Here is a 24558-nt window from a genome sequence, read left to right as displayed (position 1 = left end):
ACTGTTTGTGTGCCAAGACTACTTGGGAAACATCCTTAGACTCAACCTCACATGTTTTATTCTGTTTATTTCAGAATAACATCTAGAGAAAATGGATAAAATGACACCATAGGCCTACAAAGTTCATAAAACTTGAACTGTGGCCTGTGTTAACACTGTTTTAATGAGAAATGTATTTGAAAGAAATCATGGGCCTATTATCATTATTAGCCTATTATTAGTAGTAGTTTTATAATTAGTATTTATTATTATTATTAATAATAATAATATTAGTAGTAGTATTAGTATTATTATTTCCAATCCATTTAAGATTTTTTTGGTCGTGATATGGTCTTAGCGAATTGTAAAGAGAAATCTAGGCACATGTCTGTTCAAAGCACCTTCAATCAATATCCCTGAGAAAGCGCGCGCCATAAAGAGCGCATTAATCTCGCTTCTGCTATGACCACATTCCACTCTGTGCGCTGCACGAGCGCCGCATCGGGACACGTCTGGTCTGTTCGTGAGGATTCATTTAGGCTTCTGTCAGGTAGGAGGAGGGAGCTAGCTTCATTTGACTTCATCAGTGGCGTCATTTATCCGATAATTAGGCTGTTGATTTCGGGAACAAGCAAGTTGAAAATCGCCGTTTACGCAAAGCCTATCGAATCATGACCATCGTGACCAACACAAGCACGAGTCGACGAAGGGACCTTCGCTGTTGCGGCACCTCGCTGCTCAGTGCGATATAGGCGCGCGGAGATGCTACCAGCACGGACTCAGCTGCAAATTTAGAGGCGGGCACATGTTTTTTCCTACATTCGGTGGAATTCGACGTTTGCATTTGACAGTGCAAACTATTATTTTTTCCCTATCGTGGATGGTTCAACGTTTACGATATTTTTGAGGAAAATAAATAATCATGAGTTGTTTGAACCAGGGAGGGCATGATGCGGTTCGCCGCGCGGACAACGGAGCGGGTGGAATCCTCAGCAGCGGCGGCATCAGTGTCCCTTCGAGGCAGCCCATTCACAGGGACCCTCGCTACTACCAGCAACACGCGCGTCACCATGGAACCTCCATGGAGAAACAACCACCGCGCAACGACCCCTCGGATCTAGTCAAACGCGCGCTCGACTTCAAGACTCAAGCCACACAGTGCTACAAGGATAAGAAATACCGGGAAGCTATTGGGAAGTATCACCGCGCGCTACTGGAGATGAAAGGTCTGTGCCGAGTTCTCGGGGACCCTGACATGGGCTCTAAATCACCGACCACCGTGCTCTCCACCACAACAAGCAAGGAGTCTCTGACAGACGAACAGAAAGGCGCCGTGGAAAACGCAGAGCTTGAATGTTACAATAGTCTGGCAGGTAAAACACATATATACTGTTCACGTGTTTTCTTGGCACGCATAGAATGCTGCCATATGCGTAATAATCGCATGGTTAATGTATAGTGAATGTAAAGCCGCGAGAGACTGGGGCACGAGGGTCCATTCCCGCTTACATCATCCTCAGCTCGCCATCATCTTTTCCCAGACGCACTGGTTCGCATCATACCGAAAAAAAAATCATAACCTCAGTTGATGTTCACTTAACTACCGAAGTAGTTTCTTATTCACACCATAAATGGCCGATACGTGCACGTGCGCAAAATGTTAAAATAGGCCTACATTAACAAACAAAAATAAAAATAACAAAGGATGTTATGTTCTGTGTTGATAAATAGATGTATGATAGGTGTATTTTCAATATTGTCATGGCTCAGTTGTATGTTTTCTTTCACACCAGCATGCCTTTTGCAGATGGAGCTGGTGAACTACGAGAGGGTAAAGGAGTACTGCTTGAAGGTTCTGCGGAAAGAAGGGGAGAACTTCAAAGCGCTCTATCGCTCAGGAGTTGCCTATTACCACCTGGGGGACTTCAACAAGGCGCTCTTTTACCTGAAGGAATCCCACAAACAACAGCCTTCAGGTGAGTTTGGAGATGTTTGGAGGACCTCTCTTAACTTGTTTGTTTGTGATTTCTCCACTTTTGTGATCATTTAAAAATGACCTCACCATAGGATAAGATAAACAATGTCATCTGCCAGAATACTTTCTGTAAACAACAAGGGCATAAACATGTGCAAGGTTAAACAAGGGCAGCCACGGTCATATAGGGGAGTTTACATCCCATAGGTGTCATAACAGAGATATGAACACATGATGTACCTGTCCTACAAAGGGGCATGTTTTCCCTTCTTTTGTAATGAAATAGGGGCATGAACCACAGTGTTAGTATATGGTTTCCTATGGGTCAGCATTTGGAGAATAGTGCATACATAGGAAAAGCTTCACAGTTTGTTTCCGGTGACCCTTGTTTCAGGTGAATGTGAGAACCCACTCTTTTTGCGCCTTTAATGGATTCATAGCTTTCCTCTTTTTTAAAGTTTTTTAGGCGTTTTTTCATTTGTTTGATAGTGAAACTATGGGAAACGTTGACAGGAAATGTTTGGGAGAGAGAAAGATGGGGGTAGTACTGGGAAATGACCTCGAGCTGGAATTGAACCCCGGTCCCTGCAGAACAGTGCAGTGCCATAGTCCTTTGAGTCACAGCCAAAGCCGGTTTCCTTTCTTTTCTTTTTTTCATTAACAGCCAAAAGCGTGAACAATAAAGTGGAAATGAATGAAAGTAATGTGCTTAATGGCACAGACATACAATGGTGGGAGATGAGAGACTGAAAGATTTGCGGCATATTCGTCTGTCCTCTTTTTTCCCTCCCTTGGTGATGCATCCTTGATGAATTCTTTACGAGCCTCTTACGCCATCGCCCCTTTTCTGTTCTGTCTTCTTCGGCACTGCAGACACCAACGTGATTCGCTACATCCAGCTGACGGAGATGAAGATACGACGCAATGCCCAGAGAGAGAAGACGGATGACTCATAAAACAAACAGACGAAAACATCAAAAGGGGGCATACCTGTAATGTTGCTGTATCTGCACTGTGTACTCTCATATCACCTTGAAAAACAAAAACATTAACCACTGCCCCTGAGGTATGTTGTCATAGGCTGTCATGCATGTATGCCTGCATACACACTTACTGTACAGTATATGGTACCACTGTGCATAGAGCAAAATTCGGCTCAAAATTTCAGTCATGTCAAGATAGACAGATCTCTCTTCATATCCTTGATTATTACAATGTGTTACATAGTTGCTATTGCTTTATGAGGTACACGCAGGTCCTTAAGACAGGCACATTCAAAGGTGGTGAGCTACTAGCCTACCTGGCGCTGCTAGCGATTCCTCCTTGGCCTATGTAGTCCTAAAGTCTCTCTCACACACACACACACACACACACACACACACACACACACACACACACACACACACACACACACACACACACACAGTACATGCGCGGGCAGGGGTACACACACCCTTTTAGGTGGCACAAAAACCTATCTGTCTTTATATAGTCTATATGTTAAATATTTTCTCATGGTCCAGTGGCGCCACCATGCCAGCCTTGCCCCCCCCCCCCCTGTTTGTTCACATGTGTGACATTTAATGGCAGTGTAAAAGCATGACTAAGCTCATCAGTCTGGAAGAGCGCGAGTGACATCCACTGCCAGTCCATATGGTGCCAGGCACACTAGTGCCAGTCTTGCAAAATATGTGGTAGTCTCCCATCCCATAGGGCTTGAGGACATGCACTAACATTATGGAACAACCTGGATGGATGGATGGATGGATGGATGGATGGATGGATGGATGGATGGATGGATGGATGGATGAATGGATGGACGGACGGATGGACGGATGGATGGATGGATGCATGGATAGGATGGATGGATGGATGCATGGATGAAGAGATTAATTAAGGTCTAATATGTCTGACATTCCAAACAAAGTTGTGTGCGTTGATATTAACACTGTGCTTCAGCAGTTCCATAGAGCCTGACGGTGCAGTATAGCTCAACTGTGGCAACGTCTTAGCTGGATCTCTAGAACCAAAGTGTTGCAATGTCAGAGGTGAACTAGTTTATGTTGCGATTGATTTCTGTTGTTATACAAGGATGCTGTTTTATCAAGGCAGCAAATCTCACCACCTGAATTACTTAGAGACTGAGGGCAAAATGCCTTTATTATATCGAGCTTAACAAAGAACAACCCACGCTGTGTCAAAAAGGCACACAGCGCTCGGCAGCACTGCAAGATTACTTTCACTCTGATGTTTTCTTCAGTGATGGCATACTATGTGGATGTTTTTTATAGATCAAACCCAGTATAACAAGTTCACCACATCCTCTAAATAAAGGATAACCGCTACCGAGGCATGCCATCAACAGAATGAAACGGCAGAGCCGAAAACGGTAATTCCCCATTGCAAAGCATATATGATTGCCCTTTAAATATGTCAGGCTTTGGTTTTGGTCAGCCCATTTGGTTTAAGCCCTGCAGCAGTATGAACCGCTCTAGTGCAGGTCGTGCTCCACTCTGTGCTGCTATGCGCCAGCTGCTGGTTGTAGCCCAGGGCTGCTTTGGTCTAGTCTGGCCTGGCCTGGTCAACCGGGTCTGGAGTTGCTTCATGTAGTCACTATCTTTAGGGCTCAGTACGTTTTTGTAGTGTTACTTCAGTACTAAGAGAGTCAATAAATGTGACATGGATAGTGTGTGTCATACTGTCTGATAGTTGAATTACCAATGCGAAAGGTACTGTGCACTCTAAACACTGCGCTGCCATGTGCCAGCTGCTGGTTGTGGCCCAGGGGTGGTTTGGTCTGGCCTGGTCGGGTTGCTTCATACAGTCACTATCTTTAGGGCTAAACTCTAAAAATGGAAAGAGAGTCAAGCAACCTAACGATTAAGTTAACATGCTGCATGTTTTTTTCCCGGATGTTGGCTACTCTGTTGTCTGGACGTTGAGATGATAAATCATTAAGGCGTAACTTGTTTCTCTTTATCATTTGGTTCAAAGCAGTAAGCAGTGTGTTTTGCATTATTTAGGGAGGATGGCGCAGGATTTGGCAAGTTTGGTCAAATTGAAGATGTTACATTTTAATGCTTAAATGTGTGTTATAATTCCCTTTAGAATATGGCTTATGTTGACTTGTCATTGGTGCTGCCATTACTTTACCTTGTCCTGCACTGTTCAACTTCTTGAGAAATACAGTAGCCTAGTGATATGGCTGAAAAATGACTCTACAACGCTTTTCTCCTCCCTTTCTTGGTTTTTATTAACCATTTTTCCAGCCAAACATGAACTTTATAATATCATATGATATGATATGATGACTTAAACAAACAAAAACAACAACCACAAACAAACAGCTGTTAGGCTATATAGGCCTACAGCTGTGAATAAAAAATGAATTTCTGAAATGAAAATAGTAAAATATTTCACCAGCGTGAAAAAGACGGTACATTTCATATCCACCGTGTTTTCCTGTGTATCCTTAAACAGCACCAGTGCTGAGTAGGGTCTTTAGTCTATCTCTGATAGCACACTGTGCAGAATCATGTTGCTATGGTAATAAACTGGGCTGCCAGGCTTTGCCACCCATCGCCAATGAAGGAATGTCACAGTGCACAAATCAACTATTCTGACACCAAACACATATCCTTGATAGCACAGGCTATGTTAAGGAGCATTGAACCCAAATTTCTGTGCTGTGAAGACAGAGTTACCTGGGTGTTTACAGAGAATGGTGATCAGGCTGTAAGATATGTGACAAAAAGAAGTTGGTGATTTGGAAACTGAAACATAAGGCTTGTGTTTTGACAAGGTTGATGCAGTCACCAGCATCATTCTAAGACCCTGGAATTCAAAGAACCACCTTCAGTGAACCGTGTGTGGGAAAGAGAAAGGACTTTTGGTCAAGTTCATGTGTGCCATGCTCCACAACATACCTTGATCTCATGGATGCATGATGTTTCGGATTCTTCTGGTGGTGTGAACTGAAGTGAACGAGCTCAGCTGTAGACGGCACCCATAATGGACCATAACAAAAAAAAAAAATCAACCATCATCATGTATGGACTTGCTCTTTTTTTATCTCAAGCACATCAAGTTGTTTTCCCCCCCAAGGCTCTCTTTGTCCTCCCCCCCTCCCTCCCTCCATCGGGAAGGGGAAGTGCACAGATGTGCTAGCTGTCTGATCGTCCAGCTGATAATGGTGGTGTGTTTGCTAAGCTTCGTTGCACATGCCTACTTACTTACACTGCCTCTCTCCCTCCAAAAATGTCCTTTAAGCACTATTGAAAAAAGCATGTAATCTGAGCAAGCAAGCACCATGAGAAACAATGTCCTCTTACTGTGATATCTGTGTATGTTGATGAAATTAAAAGTCTGTTGATTGTTATCAAAAAACCAAACCCCCTCTAGTCATGTCTCATTTGTATGCCTTGTGTTTTCTACCTTGAATGTTCTATTGCTTCTTGGTTGTTCAGCGAGGCCAGTCCTTATAGCAAAGGCAACTTGGTGCAACATCCCTGGCTTGTGGAGCATAGAAACAGATTGCTGGGGGTATCAAGTTTCATTGCCTTTGTCTCATTAATTGGGTTATAGAGTGAAGGGCTTTGTGGTCTGTCTTACTGCTCCTCTCCCTCACTTCTTGTCTAACACACACGCATGCACACTCATGCGTGCACGCTCACATACACACACATACACACACACACACACACACACACACACACACACACACACACACACACACACACACTCCAATGCACCCTAATGTGCCTCAATTTAAATTATTTTTTTACCATTTAGACAGCAGTTGTTCAGCAGAATCCAGCAGTGGTGCACTAATGACTTCACCACAGGAGCCATGTTGCTCATTGGCAGGAGTGGCGTAAAGGGGTGTGTGTAACTGAGTCATCAGGGCCCCATGCAGGGGGCCCTCACATTGTCTAATTTAGATATATGGCTGGGATGGGTCCTTCCGAGCGGATTGTACATAGGGCCCAGAATTTGCGGCTACGGCCCTGCTCATTGGCCTGGCATCAGAGGAGGAGTTTAAATAATAATAATATTATTATATATATCAGCTTGGGACTTAGACCCACTTGTCTCTTCCCAGTGCTCTGTTAAAATAGGCTGCGTTGTCAAAATCAGCTAACAGTAGCCAGCTAACATAGCTCTGACCTTAATCCCTAAATATTTATATAGGAGAGAGGGCGAAATGGGAATGTCTTTCGGCCCGTGCCAACTAGAGTAGAGACACAGCAGAGAGAAACCACAGCATTGCCCTAATCCTCCTAACCCAGTGATGCCTTGTATGTCAGCTCGATGGGAAGGCCATGTCAATGACGGGACACCTCCTCTATTTGTTCCTCGTCCAGAGCTAGACTGGGAGCCAATAAATGACCTGGGCTTTTTTGCAGCAGACCAACCCCTGACACAGCCCTGCTGCTTGTCTATAATATTATGATTGGTCCAGTCCACTGTCTACGTACAGTTGAGGACGATATTATTAGCCCCCCTCCTGAAATTAGACATATCTCTTCATTGATCATTGAAAATGATCATTAATAATAAATGTATGTTATTCTGGAAACGAATACACCATGGAGATAGTATCCAATAAGTTAAATTTGGACTTTTCCATTTTCACAATGAGTTTAAACAAAAAAGTGTAAAAATGGCAAGGACAAAATTATTAGCCCCCTTATCATTAATAGTCAATACAGTGCCATTTATGAACAAAAATTGACACCAGGCACTTTGATTAGTTGTTAACTATGTTGCCACATGTCTTACCAGGGATTTTGGCCCATTTTTTTCATTGCAAATAGTTAAGCTGGTCCAAATTGCATGGATGTTGAGGATGGACATTCATTTTCAGCACTCTTCAAATACTATCTAAAGGATTGAGGTCTGAACCACTCCATGACCATGGTTTTAGTATCCTTGAAGAACATTTGAACTATTTTGGATGCAAGTTTTGGGTTATTATCTTATTGAAAGATCCAGTGAATATCTTAACTCTCTCTATGAGCATATTTTTGCAAGGTCACTTTCCACATTCTATCATAATTTTCAGTTTTTATGGTGCCGTATACCCAAACAAGGTTTCCTGTGGCTGAGGCTGCCACAGAATGATGCATCCACCACCATGTTTAATTGTGGAAACCATCTTATAACGATTCAAGGTCTATCCCTTCCTTCACCTGACAGAAGCAGAATTCATGCATCAAAGCAGGTGCATTTGAATATCATCAGATGAAAGCAGAGACGTTCAAAACTAATTTTTGACTTTCAAATGTTCACAGGCAAAGCTCAATAACACTCTGATATGCACTGCCTTTAATAAAGGGGTTCTTCTGTGATGATGGCCCCAAAGCCCAATATGATGACAAGCCCTAACAACTGTCTTCCTTGGGGGGTGGGAACCCCCAGGTGAGGCCAGGTCAATGACAATCATCTAGGCAGGTGTCCAATGCTTCTTTGGTCTAATGAGGCTAAGCAGTTTCCACAGTTACACATAGTGGAAGGCCATCAAGTTTAGTCTGTTATTCAGCCTCAGACACAGGGAGTCTGGGTCTGAATCTGGATTGCTGGGTCTCCCAACAACATTGCAACCCAAAGCATACATTTATATTAGTTCAGAGGTTCTTCAAGGACACTAAAACCATGATATTGGAATCAGTCGCTCATAGTCCAGTCCTCAATCCCACTGAGAGTCTGTGGTTAATGTCTATGCTCAGCATCCATGCGATTTGGACCAGCTAGAACACTTTGCAGTGAAGAAAGGGGCCAAAATCCCTAGTGGGGCATGTGCCAACCTAGGTAGCAACTTATCAGAGCCTGTTGTCAGTTTTGGTTCATAAATGGCGCCATATTGACTATTAATGATCAGGGGGCTAATAATTTTGTCCTTGTCATTTTTGCCCTTTTTTGTTTAAACTCATGGTAACAATAGAAAAATCCGAATTCAACTCATTGAACATTATCTCCATCAGTGTATTTGTTTCCAGAATAACAGAAACGGTGAATAATGGTCATTCTTACTGAGAAATCAAGAGAAATGTCTAATTTCAGGAGGGGGGCTAATAATATCGTCCTCAACTGTATATTTAAGATGGACTGATCAACATAAATTAAGGATCAGTCTGTTTTGGGGGAAAAAATCAACCCCATCGTCTCTTGAGGACCACAGACCCACCGGGAAAATGCCCTGTATGCCAGATTACCCTTCCAGCCCTTTGGTCTTTGATTTAGATGCCCAGGGGCCCCTAGGCAACAGGTTGTTGTAGGCCCCCACAGAATGGAAATTCTGCAACAAACTACATGATTAATATAACATACATCATTTAATATAACATAGGCTATATAATTCTGACATAAGAATAGTTGGCAACTAATGGAGGAGAGTATATTAACCAGATCTGGCAATCCATTAAAGATGACAGACTACTTCATTCGATACATTATGACAATTCTTTAACAATTTTTTTTAACTATTTTGGCCTATTGGGGGGGCCCTGGCAATTGGGGGGGAGGGGGGGGGGTGGGGGCTAGGCTGCTGCCACATTTAGTGTGTTAATCCGGCCCTGTCTGTGTGGACCATGGATGCAGAGTATCAAGGTGGTGTTCATCATCATGACCATGCATGCTGAGCGAGAGATGGAGCCATGCTGAGGGCATCGCCACGGCAACTGCAGATGTTACCATGGCGGTGGCTAGTGGTGGGTGACGTGTCTGTCTGTATCATACGCAGCAAAACAACAACAGACTGGAGAGATGGTGGAGCAAAGCAGGCTCAAATTCCCCTGAGGAGGCCCGCTCCGCTGGTGTGGTGGTAGACTACTGTGCTCCTGTGTGTGTGTGCGCATGTGTGTGTGGGAGTGAGAGAGAGAGGAGCACTGGGAAAAGAAAGTTAAAAGCTGTCAGACATCAGACAGCTTTTATGTGTGTGTGTGTGTGTGTGTGTGTGTGTGTGTGTGTGTGTGTGTGTGTGTGTGTGTGTGTGTGTGTGTGTGTGTGTGTGAGAGAGAGAGAGAGAGAGAGAGAGAGAGAGAGAGAGAGAGAGAGAGAGAGAGAGAGAGAGAGAGAGAGAGAGAGAGAGAGAGAGAGAGAGAGAGAGAGAGCTCGGCATTGGTTGCTATGTGTCTGTGCGTCTGTGCGTGCATATTCATGTTTGGGCTAGACTCACTGGAGTGTGTGTATGTGTGTGTGTGCGCGCGCGCGTGTGTGTGTGTGTGTGTGTGTGTGTGTGTGTGTGTGTGTGTGTGTGTGTGTGTGTGTTGTGTGTTGTGTGTGTGTGCGTGTGCGTGTGTTGTGCTTGTGTGTGTGCGTATGCATATGTCAGGCATCTCACTATTAAGCTTGAGTTTCATACCTTGGGGACCACAGCTGTTGTCTTGTTTTTCCATGTCCGCACCGAGATCAATGCCTGCTTGGTTGAAAATGTATAAGCCCTAACATTGATGCCACCTGTAATCTTCATTGGCAAGATGAGGAGGAAAAAAAACAATAAACTCTGCTCCTCCATCGTACTGAATAAGCTCAGATGTGTGGACATTAAGTGACTGTGTTGCCACTCAAGCAGCTACGTAGAACGCATACTTTTTGAACAAAGAGCAGGAAACTCAGTCGATTAAAAATAGTATAGTCTCTCCTCATCCTGTTTGTTGCTATGGCTACAGAGCAAAGCAGCAACAAACCTTGCCGAGTGAGTCTGTCTGTCTGTTTGTTGGAGGTCCAAACAAACCCCTAGTGATTAGTAACACCAATCAACAGCTCAGATCATGATGGGAAAAAAAGCCGTGAAATTCTGCTTTCTGTCAGTTTGCTTTCTGTGCTGTGTCCAGTTTTGTAACCATGTAGCCATCAATGTATCATGGGTTGTCTTGTCTTGTTAGGAGATTTTTTTAAATGACAACAATTCCTTACATTTGTTAATAAATATAATTGTGTTGTACATATAGGGCAGAGTTGTAGTAGCCTATAGCCTAGTTAGGCCTATAGGCCTATTTTAGGGCAAAGTACTCTTTCAGTACTTATCTCATTATGAACTGTGAAATAATCATATGACATAGGTAATATCATGTGGGGGGAAGCGCTATTCCGACATACCGCTATTCAGACATCCAACTGTACCAATATGCCGCTATTCTGACATGTTGCTATTCTGGCATGCTGCTATTCTGATAAATTCATCCCTAGCGCATCATTGCACATTGTCGTGTGCTCCATCTTGTCGCTGCACGTTTTTGGTGACATAATTGTGACATAATTCGATTGGGTAACTTGGCATGCAGGCTACAAAGTTTATCCCTTCAAATCAGTAAGGCGACAAAGTGTTTTAGGCCTACATTGCTGATTTCAGCCCCACACGTGTGGACAGCTCCTTGTTAGATTTAACAGCCTTACATGAATATGAAGGGAAAAGTTGGCTGTTCTGACAATGATAAAGCTCTAGGGCTTCACAGTTTCAGTGGCAGCATTCTCAGAATGGTTTAGATTTAAAAAGAAAAAATGTTTAATGAAGGCAATGCAACAAAACATATTGCATCAATGTCGGAATAGCGGCATGTAGGAATAGCGGCATGTAGGAATAGCGGTGGTCGATGGAAAACGTGCCGGTATTCAGACAATAGACATCAACGTCGGAATAGCGCCATGTAACCATATCATGTAGGCCTACTAGTGTTGTAATAACATAATGATGCAATAACATCAGTAAGAACACTTCTTCCTCTTCTGTATACATACATGCTATAGAAGAGAACTCCAAATACATGCTATAGATGAGAACTCCCTTCTCATCTAACTGTGAAGATTATTATTGCCTTATTGATCAATGGGACTGTTAGTCAATATTTCAACAAAAACTACAGGTTACATCAGCGATGGGCAACCTTCATTGAGAAGTTACATTGCAGTGACATACTGTATATTCCCACCGACCTGGAATCAGGGCTGCTTACAGGTTTTCTCAGTCCCGGGACAAAGTAATCAGATAGGGCCCCAACCTAATACACAAAATGTAATTGGGGACCCATTATACTGGGCCCCTCTCTCCCTGGGCCCGGGACAACTGACAGCCCCCTCCCAGTCAGCTTCCCTGCCTGGAATTAACCTGGCCATTTTAACCAGGTGACTGGCCTAATTGGAGAGGTAAAAGCAGGTCATTTGGAATATGTGGCACTGAATCGTAACATCTGAATCACACACAAAAGAAATGAATGCGCAGAGTGAGTTATTTCAGGTATTTTCCTTTACTGGGATTTTAACACAGGTCTATGTGCTCTGGTGCAAACAGATCCAAACACAACATGTCAGTCAGTCTCAGTCAGTCTCATCCACAAACACCACACAGTTCCCCGCCTTCAGAATGCTGTCCTGCACATGACCTTCCAAAATCAATGAAACCGATCACCGCGATCAATCAGTGCATGGTTTCTCTGGGTTTAGCACAAGGCTTACTTGCGCCCACACATGGCAAAGATTCACATCCTCAGAGTATTCACTTAAGCTTTAGATGTTGCTGTTCTTCGGGTAAGGGGGAAGCGCTTGTATGGTTTCTCCAAGTTATCTTTGCAGTAGGAATCGCAAAAGGCAATGGGTTGTTTCCTTCGCAGCATACACAAGGACACAACATTTTGATGCTCTCTCCTTGTCTTGCATGTAACTGGGGTACACCATTGTTGTTTTTATTACCAACATAAAATCCTCCGCTTCGAGTCTTCCCGAGCTACACGGAGAAGCGAAATAATGTTATCTATCGTCTGCAGTCCATTATCAATGCAAGTAAGATGTAAACGTATTTCTGTCAGCATATACGGCTTTTTTTAAAAAAAACATGAACAAAGGCAAGGATAACAATAAATACAAAAATAAATTAAGATTAAAAACAAAAGCAAACGAATAAATAATGAAATACATAAATAAATATACGTATATGTCTGCAAACAATGAAAGACCTGATGCCTCCTGGGCTATTTTTTTTGTCATCTACCTCTTGAAGTTACTCTGCAAATGGGCTGGCTGTAACGACAAATTAGCAGACAGTCCGTTCAAATGAACCCTGTTCAACCATTCAACGTATGCAGCAGACACTTGGTGAGTCAGCCAAGAGTCGCTGTGAGTGTCTCCCACTTTCTGCTGTGTGTGTGTGTGTGTGTGCGCGCGCGCGAGTGTGTGTGTGTGTGCGTGCGCGCGTGTGTGTGTTGCGGGCGGTGATGCATTGCAGCTGAGCGCCTGGTGGGGGGGCCTGTTGGGAGCCTGATGGGGAGTGTGCAGGGTCGCTGACAGCTTTGGTAGGGCCCAGGACAAATTCATCTGAAAGGGCCCCCCACACAATACATATAATGCAAGGAAGACCCAATTCTGGGGCCCCCCTTTCCCCTGGACCCAGGACAACTGACCCCTTTGTCTCCCCTTTATCAGCTTCCCTGGGAGTGTGTATTGTTAGACAGGGTGTCTGACAGATGAGCTGGCGTTCAGACAGCCCCACAGCTTCACAGGGGACTCCAGGACATCTCATGTTGGATCTCAGTGTCAGTGTTCAGACACATCCCACATCAAGACTGTGTGTGTGTGTGTGTGTGTGTGTGTGTGTGTGTGTGTGTGTGTGTGTGTGTGTGTGTGTGTGTGTGTGTGTGTGTGTGTGTGTGTGTGTGTGTGTGTGTGTGTGTGTGTGTGTGTGTGCGTCCGTGTGTGTGTGTTTTGTCTGCTTTTTGTGTTTTTTTACAGACAGGCAAAATTAGAACACAACCCAGAGAGGTGACTTGGAGTGCATTTGACACAAGGAAATAAAAACTGTGACAACATTCGACTTGGGGCCAGGTTCAGACTCAGGCCCTCAGAAAAGAGGATGAAGATGCTCTCCAAACAATGGAACTTTCACTTTTTTTCTAAAAAAGAAACCCAGATACATTCATGATGCTGACAAAAGAAATGCACTTTTTTCTAGGTCGGATAAAAAAAAGATGCACAGTCATGAAGTAAACATGTAAAGCAATAGTGACATCACTTCCTTTGCTCTCTGCCAGCCAATCATAGATAGACAGCGTTAGGGGACCACTGAAGCAATCATCTAGCAATACGGCTATACAGTGCATACAGTCGAGATAGAAACGCAAGCCTTGAGGCATGACGTAATGCTGGCAAACAATTTCAAGACTTGGCATAAGAAGCACACAGTATCCCACTTTATACTTAACCAAACATGAGGTAATATCATCACAGCCAAATGTTCAAGAAGATCATGCTTTGGGAGATCTTATAGTGGGGCATGGCAGGTAATCTTACTCATTGAGGACTGTGCATACAGTATGTGTGTGTGACATGAATATTATAGATAAGTTTACTTGAAACCAACCCATCAAATGAATAAATTAATGGATTAATCAAACAGTCAATCAATCAATTGAATTGATTGCTCACTCTCAATTGGCACACACATAGTCAGAATGGAGTCCTTCTGTGTTGCATAATACTGTTCCTTGACATGGGAGAAATAGCAAGTTACAGCAGGTAATGTCAAATCGAAACTTTTCTTCCTTACTGCCAAACAGACAAATAAATAATCAAAACACAAACCATTTCAACTGTCTATGTGCACTCCAGTGATCATATCGATTCATTCCTCCCTTCAGGCGTTTTCACGTTTCTTATTTTAGCTTATAGTTTAGTCAAGTTTCAACATATGCAACTGCAACCTGAAGATTTGATAAACATACGCAGGGTGCGCAGGAAGTATGTGGAAATACTTGCCTGCATACAGCGCCATATTTACATGGTTGATGTGTGGATAACATTTTTTTTTTTGTTCAGACACTGAGCATACTCCATAGTGCACCTGCAGAGTTGGTGGTGTTATGTCAGGCCTCTCTAGCGGTATTCAGATCTACCAGAACAGTACTGCCCTACAAAGGCAAAGTGTAGTAACTACATATTTCGGCTTCATGACATCTCCTTTATCTTGTGACAAAGCCTTATGGTCCCACATGTGTCCCGTTCTAGTGATGTCAAATTTGCAGTAGCCAAAACCTAATACCAGGGCTTTGAGGGCATTTTCCTCAGTTTCAATCCTGGCATACTTACTGCACTTTGCCTTTGTAGGGCAGAATACCAATGCCGGTTTCCGAATTTCCAGTTATGTTCCAAACCAAAGTGCTTAACAGTGAATGACTTGTGTTTGCACCATGCGGATGAATGGATGTCTACAGTGTCGTCACAGTTCGCCTATAGAAACTAAGTATTTTTTGGTTCACTATACTGTATGTCAGCCAACTTTCTATGCTCCGATGCTTAAATTTTCGTTGTGAACACATAACTGGGTTTGAGATAGGTGTGAGACCAGGCACTGGCACTGTTCTCTGTCGACCTGAACATGCCAACCGAGGTGCTACTATTTGAAACAGATAGTGCCGTGCTCATACAACAGAGGGGGTACCAGGACAAATATGCGGCTCTAACTAATCCCATTTACTCTCAGACAGACAAACAAACAAACAAACAACAAAAAAGAAACACCTGTTTCTTGGTCAGTCCATCCCAACAGATTTAAAGGCATAAGAAATACTTTCAGTGGAGGGTTGCATTCAAAATGGTGATTCTATCTTTCTCTTTGTCTGTCCGTCTCTCTCTCTCTCTAGTACTCCTCTTCTGGACTAGAAAGATCTAAACGTGCTCCGTGATACAGAATTCTTTAAGCAGTACTTATTTAATCAGGTTCCTAGTGAAGAACAGTTATGACCAGAAGCCTGGCCGTACACGGTACGGTGAGTCTCTAGCCAATGACTTCTCTGGTCTACAGAGTGGGATGGTCCCATCCCGGCACTGGCCCTCGTCCCGTTGGTCCAGCAGGCTGTCATTCACCCATGGAGAGCCAGGGGTTGGAGGAACTCCACGGTGGACGGGGTCTTCAAACTCCACGGTGGGCGGGGTCTCTGTGCTGGAGGTGTGGCTTGGAGAGTCTCCCCGGCACCTCCCCCCGCCAGGAGAGTCGCCCCACGGCGGCACCTCGCTGCGAATCCGTGGGGAGGGGCGGGGCCTAACCAGGAAATCGAGCGTCTTGGGCCGTTCTGGTTGGCAACGACGACGGGGGGTAGGGGGGTAGACAAGGTTGGGGTCAGGCAACCGAGGCACCTCCGACATGTCCTCTCTCATGCACCACTGGCCACCGAACACTGCAGGTGTTGAGGAGGAGAAGGAAACAAATGCAATAATTGGACATTTAATTCTATAATATATTACAGAATGTATTAAATGTTGGCTATCTTCTGATAACAATTTAAAAGTCAAACATGAAATTTGACATGAGACTTGTTTGATTTGATTAGACTGGAATAATGAGTGCATCACTTCAACTGATAACACTACTTAATTACACAACAAGGCTGCCCATCCCCCCCCCCCCAAAAAAAAAAAAGATTTTTGCATATTACATTGAAAGCATATCCTGTTTCCTCCTGAAAATATGACCCAGCCTTTGACCCCACCCTGTATGAATTAGTCATTATATACTGTATATTATTATTATTATTATTATTATTATTATTATTATCATTATTATTATTATTACTATTAGGCAGCGGTGGCCTAGTGGCTAGGGAGGTCTTTCATCTGGGAACTGTAGGTTCAAATCCCACCTGACCTCTCCCTATACTTCCAAGTGCCCTTGAGCAAGACACATACTGTAACCCTACATTGGTCCAGGACTGTAACCAATACCCTGAAAAATCAGAACTGTTTAGTCGCTTTGGATAAAAGCATCAGCTAAGTGTAATGTGATGTGTTGTTTAATATTATCATTATTATTTGAAGACTTCTTTGGAGAGGGACAAGCAAACACATACCTGCATTATCAGCCTTCCCCTGTGCTGCATGGAAGCCGTTGTTGTTGTTGGCAGCTGAAGAGGGTGGGCACCTCTTCTTGAGCGCCCCATCGGAGGGAGTCCGGTGCAGCCCGCGGGTGGCGTGCACGCTCACAGGCACATGCGTGGGCGTCAGTGACTGGCGTGGGTTCTTCTTGAAGCTCTCCAGGTGCGTGTTGACCAGCGGGTTGAGAGGCGGGGGGCTGGTGAGGGCAGGTGGCGAGAGCACCATCGGTGGGGCAGGAGGGGAGGGGGCAGCTGGTGGGGAGCGCGGAGGTGGAAGCTTGGGAGGAGGCAGCGTCGGAGGAGGTGCAGGTGGGGTCGCCGGCCGATACACCAGCAGCTCCTCACTGTCCGAGCGCAGGAGGGAGCGTGTAGAGTTGCAGTCCGACACGGAGGAGAGGGAGAGGAGCGTGAGGGACGGAGGGATGGCGGCCAGCGGAGGTGGAGGTGGCGGCGGAGTAGCGACGCTACGTAAGGGACTCTCCCGCTTGAAGAGCTTGCGGGTGGGGGGACTCGTGCTCCGCCGGTTGCCTCCTCCTCCACCACCTCCACCACCGCGGTGAAATAGACCCTCCCAGCGAGCCTTCCCTCCCCCAGTGGCAGCGCCCTCCCCGGGGGCCTGCGAGGGCCCGGCGCTGGGTGTGGAGCAGAGATCCAGCAGGTTGAAGCCCAGGCCCACGGCGGCCAGGATGGCCCCACAGCCCAGCAGCATGAGGTCCGAGCGGCGGCCCACACCGGGGCTGGGGTGGCGGCCCCCTGAGGAGGACGAAACGGAGGAGCAGGTTACCCCCTCCCGCACGGGGCTGCACACCCCCAGGTCTGAGCTTCCGGTTCCGTGGCCCTCGGAGGAGGCGGTTGCCATGGTAGTGGAGTTGTCGCGGTGGAACGGGATGCAGAGGTAGGTCTGGCTGGGAGACGTACCAGCCCCGGGGGAGTCGTTGAGGAAGCAGCAGTCTTCGTTTTCTGTAGTGAACGACAATTACACATAAACATTCACATGCACACATTCATATTTACATCATGCCGTTTCCAACTAAGACATTTGTTCTCATGATCTCATGATGTAAATCTGAGACCCAGTCAGTCCAAGGGGCCTCATGTACAAAACTTTCTTACGCACAAAAAATCTCCGTCAGTAACTGTTCATGCAAAATTTCAGATGTACAGACCTAACATGAAAAAGTGTACTAAATTGCATGTGAAATCAGACATACCACATGAATCAGCATGAAAACCTGTTTATGCATGGACTGATACATTTGAAATTTTAGGTGCAAATGTATCTTTTTCAGATTTTCACTTATGCAAAGAGGAAAAGTGGGAATTCTACGGAAGTCTTTGTACATGAGGCCCCACCTTAAGACATTAGCACCCCCGTGTGGATGATGCTTTTAGTCAGCCTCTGTTCTCACCTGTCTCTGCCAGGCTGGGTACCCCTGGCACGGCTGGGCTGTGGCGCGGGGAGCGGCGCAGGTTTGGGGCACTACACGACCTCTGCCTGCTGCCACCCACCTCCTTCTGAGTCTTGGTACTGTTGGTTTGGGGAGAAGTGAGAGAGAGCCAAATAGTGGAAGACACCACCAAAGACAGAAATTCATAGTATGTTACATTTTGTAATACCAATGACTTTATAATCTACAAATCACAGTTCAACAGATTTGACACATATTTAGCTGCCAATTTTGCAACTGAAACACTTGCAATCAGAAACTCCCACTAGATATCACGATTCATGGCCTGCCCTGATATTGAGGTGGTGTTTCTGACTGGCAATTTCAACCTGGACATCTATTTTTCGATCAGAGAATCAACACTTGCATTCTAGTATACAGTCATTGTTTAAAACTATCACGTATAACGTGTATGGTATAACATAAAGGCCAAAATATCAAGGAGATAAAGAGACCGAGATGGAGAAGGAATATAATAGAAATCCAAAAAAGGACAATTGATGAGCTTCATTTCAAAATGACATATTCATTGTGGAAAATGTTGGGAATTTTACATTTTTGTATTGGCCATTGCATTACGTTGCAAAATGCATTTTATATATTTTTTAAAAGTATGTTCTCAAAATATTTGAATGGCAAGAATTCACACAAAGATGGAAGGACGTCTAAACAGTCATTTCCAACAATAAAATGCACAAGTCAAAAAATGGTGTTTAAGTCATTTTGCAACCAAACTCTGGAAAGGAATCGTCTAGCTCCTACAGTATTTCCAAACACACTCCTGACATGAATACTGTACACTCACAGCTTGAATGTACACACACACACACACACACACACACACACACACACACACACACACACACACACACACACACACACACACACACACACACACACACACACACACACACACACACACACACACACACACACACACACACACACGCACGCACCACTCCTGAAATATCAAACCACGACCTTTCCTTTACAAATGGAGGAGGGTCAGTTATAGACTCGACTTTTAACCCTGGTGATCTTGTTGTCATGACCTATGACCTCCATGAGTGTGGTGTGGTGATGTGGTGGTGGATGGAGACCCCCTGCCCCCTCCCCTGTCCCTCACATCCCATCAGCGCTGGGCTCCCTGTGGGACGGGGAGCCGTGAGTGTGTCCCTTCTTTCGGGAGCCCTTCCTCTCCTCCTCCTTCACCCCTCCTTCTCCTCCTCCTCCTCCCCCTCCCCCACCATCCCCTCTCCTCAACTCTCGTCAAAGCTGTGTTCTCGGTGGTGTCCTGAACCACACGCGCCCGTCCCTTCTTGTGAGATCCTTCCTCCCTTCACCACCCTCCTCCTCCCCCCTGCCTCCCCACTCCCTCCCCTCTCTCCCCTTCTCCCTCCCCTACTCCCTACCTCTCCTGCTACCCTATCTCCCCCCTCCTGCCCCTTCCTCACCTCTCGTCAGCGCTGTGTTCCCGGAGGGGTCCGGAGCCACGCGTGCGTCCCTTCTTTCTGGATCCCTTCCTCTCCTCCTCCTCCTCCTCCTCCTGTATGAGGGCTGCGTTGCGTCCCCACACCTTGTTGCTGTCGCCTGGGGTCACTGAGGGGAGGGGAAAAACAGATCCCAATACATGAATGTGTACCGTACACTCAGGCACAAAGACACAAAACACAACCTTCATGTCAGAGAAAATGCTGTAGCCCCCTAAGGTTTGTACACCCTTAACAATTTCATACATTTTAATTTAAATTGGTCATTATAGTAAATATGGTCTGATCTTCACCAGAATTACATGAATGTCCAAAAAGTGTCTGTTTTACCTAATACCACCTAAACAATTGCATGTTATTATTTTCATTGGTCATAAACATTCTAAAGGGTGTACATGTGATGTTATTGTATGTGTGAAAGGGGGTTGACTTGTAATTGACTAACATGTGATTTGTGTGCGTGTATGAGCGTATATGTGTGTGTGTATGTTTGTGAGTGTGAGGGGGCTGACTTCAGACAACTGACTGACAAGTGTGTGTGTGTGTGTGTGTGTGTGTGTGTGTGTGTGTGTGTGTGTGTGTGTGTGTGTGTGTGTGTGTGTGTGTGTGTGTGTGTGTGTGTGTTCTCCTTACGCTGTATGGCTCTGAGGCGAGGCAGGATGGGGGGGCTGGTTGGGGGGGTTGAGTTGCTGCCCAAGATGCTCCGCCTCCGATCCACAGTGGGGGATGCCTGAACAGTGATCTTATGCTGGAAATCTACACACACACACACACACACACACACACACACACACACACACACACACACACACACACACACACACACACACACACACACATACATACATACATGTACGCATGCACACACACAATGACAGTGAGATATTGAGGCAGTGTTACATTTATTCTGATATTTGGAGCATTCCAAAAAATAGGGCACATAGTGCAAACCCAGACCCACACATTCATTAATCACACATGCACACACACACACACACACACACACACACACACACACACACACACACACACACACACACACACACACACACACACACACAAACACACACACACACACACACACACACACACACACACACACACACACACACACACACACACACAAACACACCCCCTAGACCGACGCACCTGAGGGCAGGCTGATGCGGTTGCCGTCCCCGGTGCGCAGCTTGAGGCGGCTGCGGCGGAACTTTCCGTGTCGCTGCTCGACGCGCGGCCGCTGCTGCTCCTGGTACAGCTGGCTGATGATGACGTGCAGCTCGCGCTCCAGGATGTGGATCTCCCGCTCCGCCAGCTCCTGCTCGCGACGCCGCAGCGCCTCCTCCTGACACTTCTGCGCCAGTGCCGCCCGGCTCAACTCCTCCTCCCACGAGCGCAGCTCCTACAACAGCCAAGAAAACAATAAAATAGTTAATCATATTAATTAGATTTAATAATATCACATATTACTACAATCATAATCATCAGCCAAACTCTGCTCCTCCCCCCAAGAGCACAGATCCAAGCATTGGGAGGAATTAGGTAAGTAAATATGCAATAATGCATGAATACAACTTTTTCAAACAATTATCAATCAGGCAATTATCAGCCCGGCTCAGCTCCTTCTCGTACGAGCACAGCTCCTAGGATGGATGGTAGTAACTAAGAAATGAAACCCCATTTCTTCCTGATAAATTCTCCTCCCTTGAGATGGTAAGCAAAGAAGTTGGTAAGAAGTTATATCAAACTCAAGCAGTAGATAATAACTAAAATAACAATTATCTGTCCAACTAAGCTCCTCCTCCCATGAACTCAGCTCCTAGGGCGGGAAACAATAGTAAGTAATAAAGAATATCAAAATATAAATCAGAAAATGACCTAATATAATAATTATCATTCCAGGTCAGCTCCTCCTCCCACAATTGCTGCTCCTTAGGATAGGAGATGGTAGTAAGTAAGAAATGAAATCCAATTAAACCAGGAAGTAAGAAGAAATAAGAAAACCACATGCTCAGCACAAATATGTTTTGGTATTCAAGATGCAGCACATTAAATGTAAACCAATATTGTCTGTTATTATTGCTTCAGTGGTAAGGCATCTTTAATATGGCAGCAGTCTGAATGCAAAGTGCACAGTCTCACGGGAAATATGGGATTAGGCAGTCATGGTGTTGGTGAGCCATGTAGGTGGAGATGTTTGGTTTGGCATGGCATAGGATTTTATATGCAAGCTATGTATCATAATGCAAGCTATCATGGGAAATGTACGGCCTGTGGTCTTATAGCACCATACCCTTATAATAATTTAATTTTATACAGAAGGTCTGGAACCAAATTGAGAAGCACTTACTGGAGGGAGCTTTGATGAAATTAGAAACATGCATCTTATTTTTCTAGGACTAAAGCCCTTCCAGATCACCAAGCCCAGATGTAATGTGGAAGGAACATTTTAATGCATGAAGGATTTTGGATGCATGGAAAGGCCAGGGTAGGAAATGGAGTAGTAACTGTGCTAATGTTTGGCCCTGTATTGGGGTTTATACTGCTGATTGTGAACCATGTTCTGTAGGTTCAGCTTGCGTTCTTTGAAATGGATATCAGTCTGCCAGGGGGAACCCGCCCTGCAAATGAGTGCAAATTGCTTGTTACACTGTACCACAGGGAAATACTATGCTATGGAATCTCTTTATGAAATCAATTTGCTGTTGACAACATGCCGCTCACAAAATTCTGTTAGAAATAGAAAGCAATTCACATTTATATGCAGGACACACTAGAATAGTCAGATTTTAGAGGTTGCAGCAGTATGTGAGATGCATAAAAAGTGTTTATAATACCAGTGTGTGTGTATGTGTCTCTGAGCGTGTATGTCTGTGTGTGTGCATGTGTTTGTGTGGATGGTTGGGCGTGCTTGTACGCTAGAGTGTTTGTGTGTGTATGTGCATGAACTTGTATATCTGTGTGTTTGCTGTGTGCAGGCCCAGGAAAGAACATCCTCTGAAAGGGCCCCATTCTCAATCCATACAATGTAATGCCTCTCCCTGATCCCTTTGCCCCCCTCCTATTGGCAAGCCTTATGCCCCGTGTACACCAGGCGCTACCTACATGACCCAGGTAGCTGGGGTGGTTGAACAAGTTTCGCCATGAATTCGCTTTATTCGATCTGGATGTGGCATTGACATGTTAGATTCAGCTAATCACATAACGGCTCTGTCTTGACGGCCTGGGACATTCGTCGATATGAACGTTCCAATTGGTTTTTCGCCGAACCGTGTCATAGCGAATTTGCCTATGATTAGCCTGAGTTTAATCGTCAACATTCGCTCTGGTCACTCAGTTCGCTTCGCTCCTGGCAAATTCGCTCTGGTAGCTTTATTCGCCTTCCCTCCATAGAGAAATAATGACTTCCGCCGCTCAGGTAGCGTAGTTTGCGCTTGGTGTACACAGGGCATTAGTGTGTGTATATGTAAAGACACACAGTCACCCTCTCTTTGGCTCTGAGCTGGTTGAACCTCATCTCAATCTCTGGCTTCCAGTCGTCCTGCAGTGAGTTTCAGCTTTGTTTGTGTACACAGTAGTCAGTAGTGTGCTAGTGTGGTGTAGGTGTGCATTGAAGTGCATGTATGTACAGTACATATGCACTGATAATAGCTTAAGGGCCGGAACGTGTCTGCATGTGGACATGGTGGTATTTGATGAATAAATAATGAGACTTAGCTTGTGAGTGTGGATAGTTTTTCCTCTTTATGCATGTAAATGTCGCCCGAGTGGCTGAATTGAGTGGGGGAGGAACCTTTGTGCAGGGTTGGCTGTGACACACGGGGCCAGTTAAGTAGCGGACCTTAACCAATGTAAACACACCAGTTAAGCTAACAGTGCAATGGGGATCAGCTGTGTGCTACAAGTGTCGATTATTGCCTCTAATGAATGGAGGACCACGATTGGAGGTTATGTGGAAGGAAGAACTTTAGGTTTCAACAATACGGGAAAAACGGCGGCGAAGACGAGAGACCGGTGGAACCACTGGGCGGGCGGCGAAGACGGGAGACCGGTGGAGCCAACGGACGAGAAGTGCAAGGACCGGAGCGAAGGCAGCGAGAAGCTAAGTAGTATCAAGTGGTCTGGGGTACATGTTTACTTTCAACGCTTTGGACCCAGCGTTTTTGTCGATCTAATGAGTGTGTTCTCCTCTCGTGTGACTGTCAAGAAGGAGTGAGCTCGCTCCGAACGTGCCGGCTGGTTGACACTACTCTACCATCCTCCCTCCGGGAATCTGAGAGCTGGGAACTTCCTTCACCTCCCACGGAGCGCTATCTACCGGGATACCGTGAGTCGCAGCCTTAAATAGTGTGTTGTGTGCCACCTTCATGTGGATGCTTTCTGCTACTTTCTATGTGCTTGAAGTGAATACCCGACTGCTGTGCTGTGCTGTGCTGTGTGCTTGCTGTGGCAAACGTGGACTCCCGGAGAACCCTAGCGCTGTCAACGAGGAGACTGGAAACTAGAGACTGAAGACTGAGACCAAGGGCCTGTTCCCGAACACCACCATACTTCTACATCCGGGGCTTTGCACGTGTGAGTCCTGGCCCATTGGGCCCCTAATAATTTGTGGTGTGGCTTGCAGTTCTTTTGCCTGGTAACCTCGCTTGCTGTGTTAACAGGACACGTTTGCAGTGTGGTGTGTGTGTGTGTCCCCTGCCTGTGATTCTAAGCCCCCACGAGAAGAGGTACCGTGGTGTCAAGCCTGCCCCCAACCAGTCTGACTCTGTCCAGTAGGATTTGTCCTCCCTGCTCTTCCAGCACTCAGTGAA

The 24558-nt window shown here is 45.4% G+C and overlaps 2 protein-coding genes across 3 annotated transcripts in view; one reads left to right on the top strand and one right to left on the bottom strand.

The window, feature by feature from the left end:
• Positions 1-548: 548 nt before the first annotated feature.
• On the top strand, positions 549-6338 carry LOC134470241 (tetratricopeptide repeat protein 9A). Of its 2 annotated transcripts, XR_010039181.1 has the most exons (4): positions 549-1352; positions 1773-1955; positions 2828-3020; positions 5757-6338. XR_010039181.1 is itself a non-coding variant. In XM_063224269.1 (3 exons), the coding sequence occupies exons 1-3, from the start codon at positions 902-904 to the stop codon at positions 2908-2910; spliced, it is 717 nt and encodes a 238-aa protein (XP_063080339.1). In that variant the 5' UTR covers positions 549-901; the 3' UTR covers positions 2911-3302. The 2 variants fall into 2 exon arrangements, 1 of the variants encoding a protein (XP_063080339.1); XM_063224269.1 differs by lacking the exon at positions 5757-6338 and having other exon boundaries at positions 2828-3302.
• A 9103-nt stretch (positions 6339-15441) lies between these two features.
• map3k9 (mitogen-activated protein kinase kinase kinase 9) overlaps positions 15442-24558 on the bottom strand; it is a 33913-nt gene continuing 24796 nt past the window's right edge. Inside the window, exons 6-11 of the mRNA XM_063223936.1 lie at positions 20897-21149; positions 20381-20503; positions 19712-19856; positions 18219-18337; positions 16786-17769; positions 15442-16116 (exon numbers count right to left, since the gene is read on the bottom strand). Coding sequence (XP_063080006.1) covers positions 15677-16116; positions 16786-17769; positions 18219-18337; positions 19712-19856; positions 20381-20503; positions 20897-21149 — 2064 coding nt within the window. The 3' untranslated portion in view covers positions 15442-15676. The remainder of the gene's footprint in view (positions 16117-16785; positions 17770-18218; positions 18338-19711; positions 19857-20380; positions 20504-20896; positions 21150-24558) is intronic.

This window comes from Engraulis encrasicolus, chromosome 19 (genome assembly GCF_034702125.1).
Source record: "Engraulis encrasicolus isolate BLACKSEA-1 chromosome 19, IST_EnEncr_1.0, whole genome shotgun sequence".
NCBI classification, from domain to species: Eukaryota; Metazoa; Chordata; class Actinopteri; order Clupeiformes; family Engraulidae; genus Engraulis; species Engraulis encrasicolus.
The sequence above is the reverse complement of the archived record's forward strand: the minus strand, read 5'-3'. Positions and strand labels throughout refer to the sequence as shown.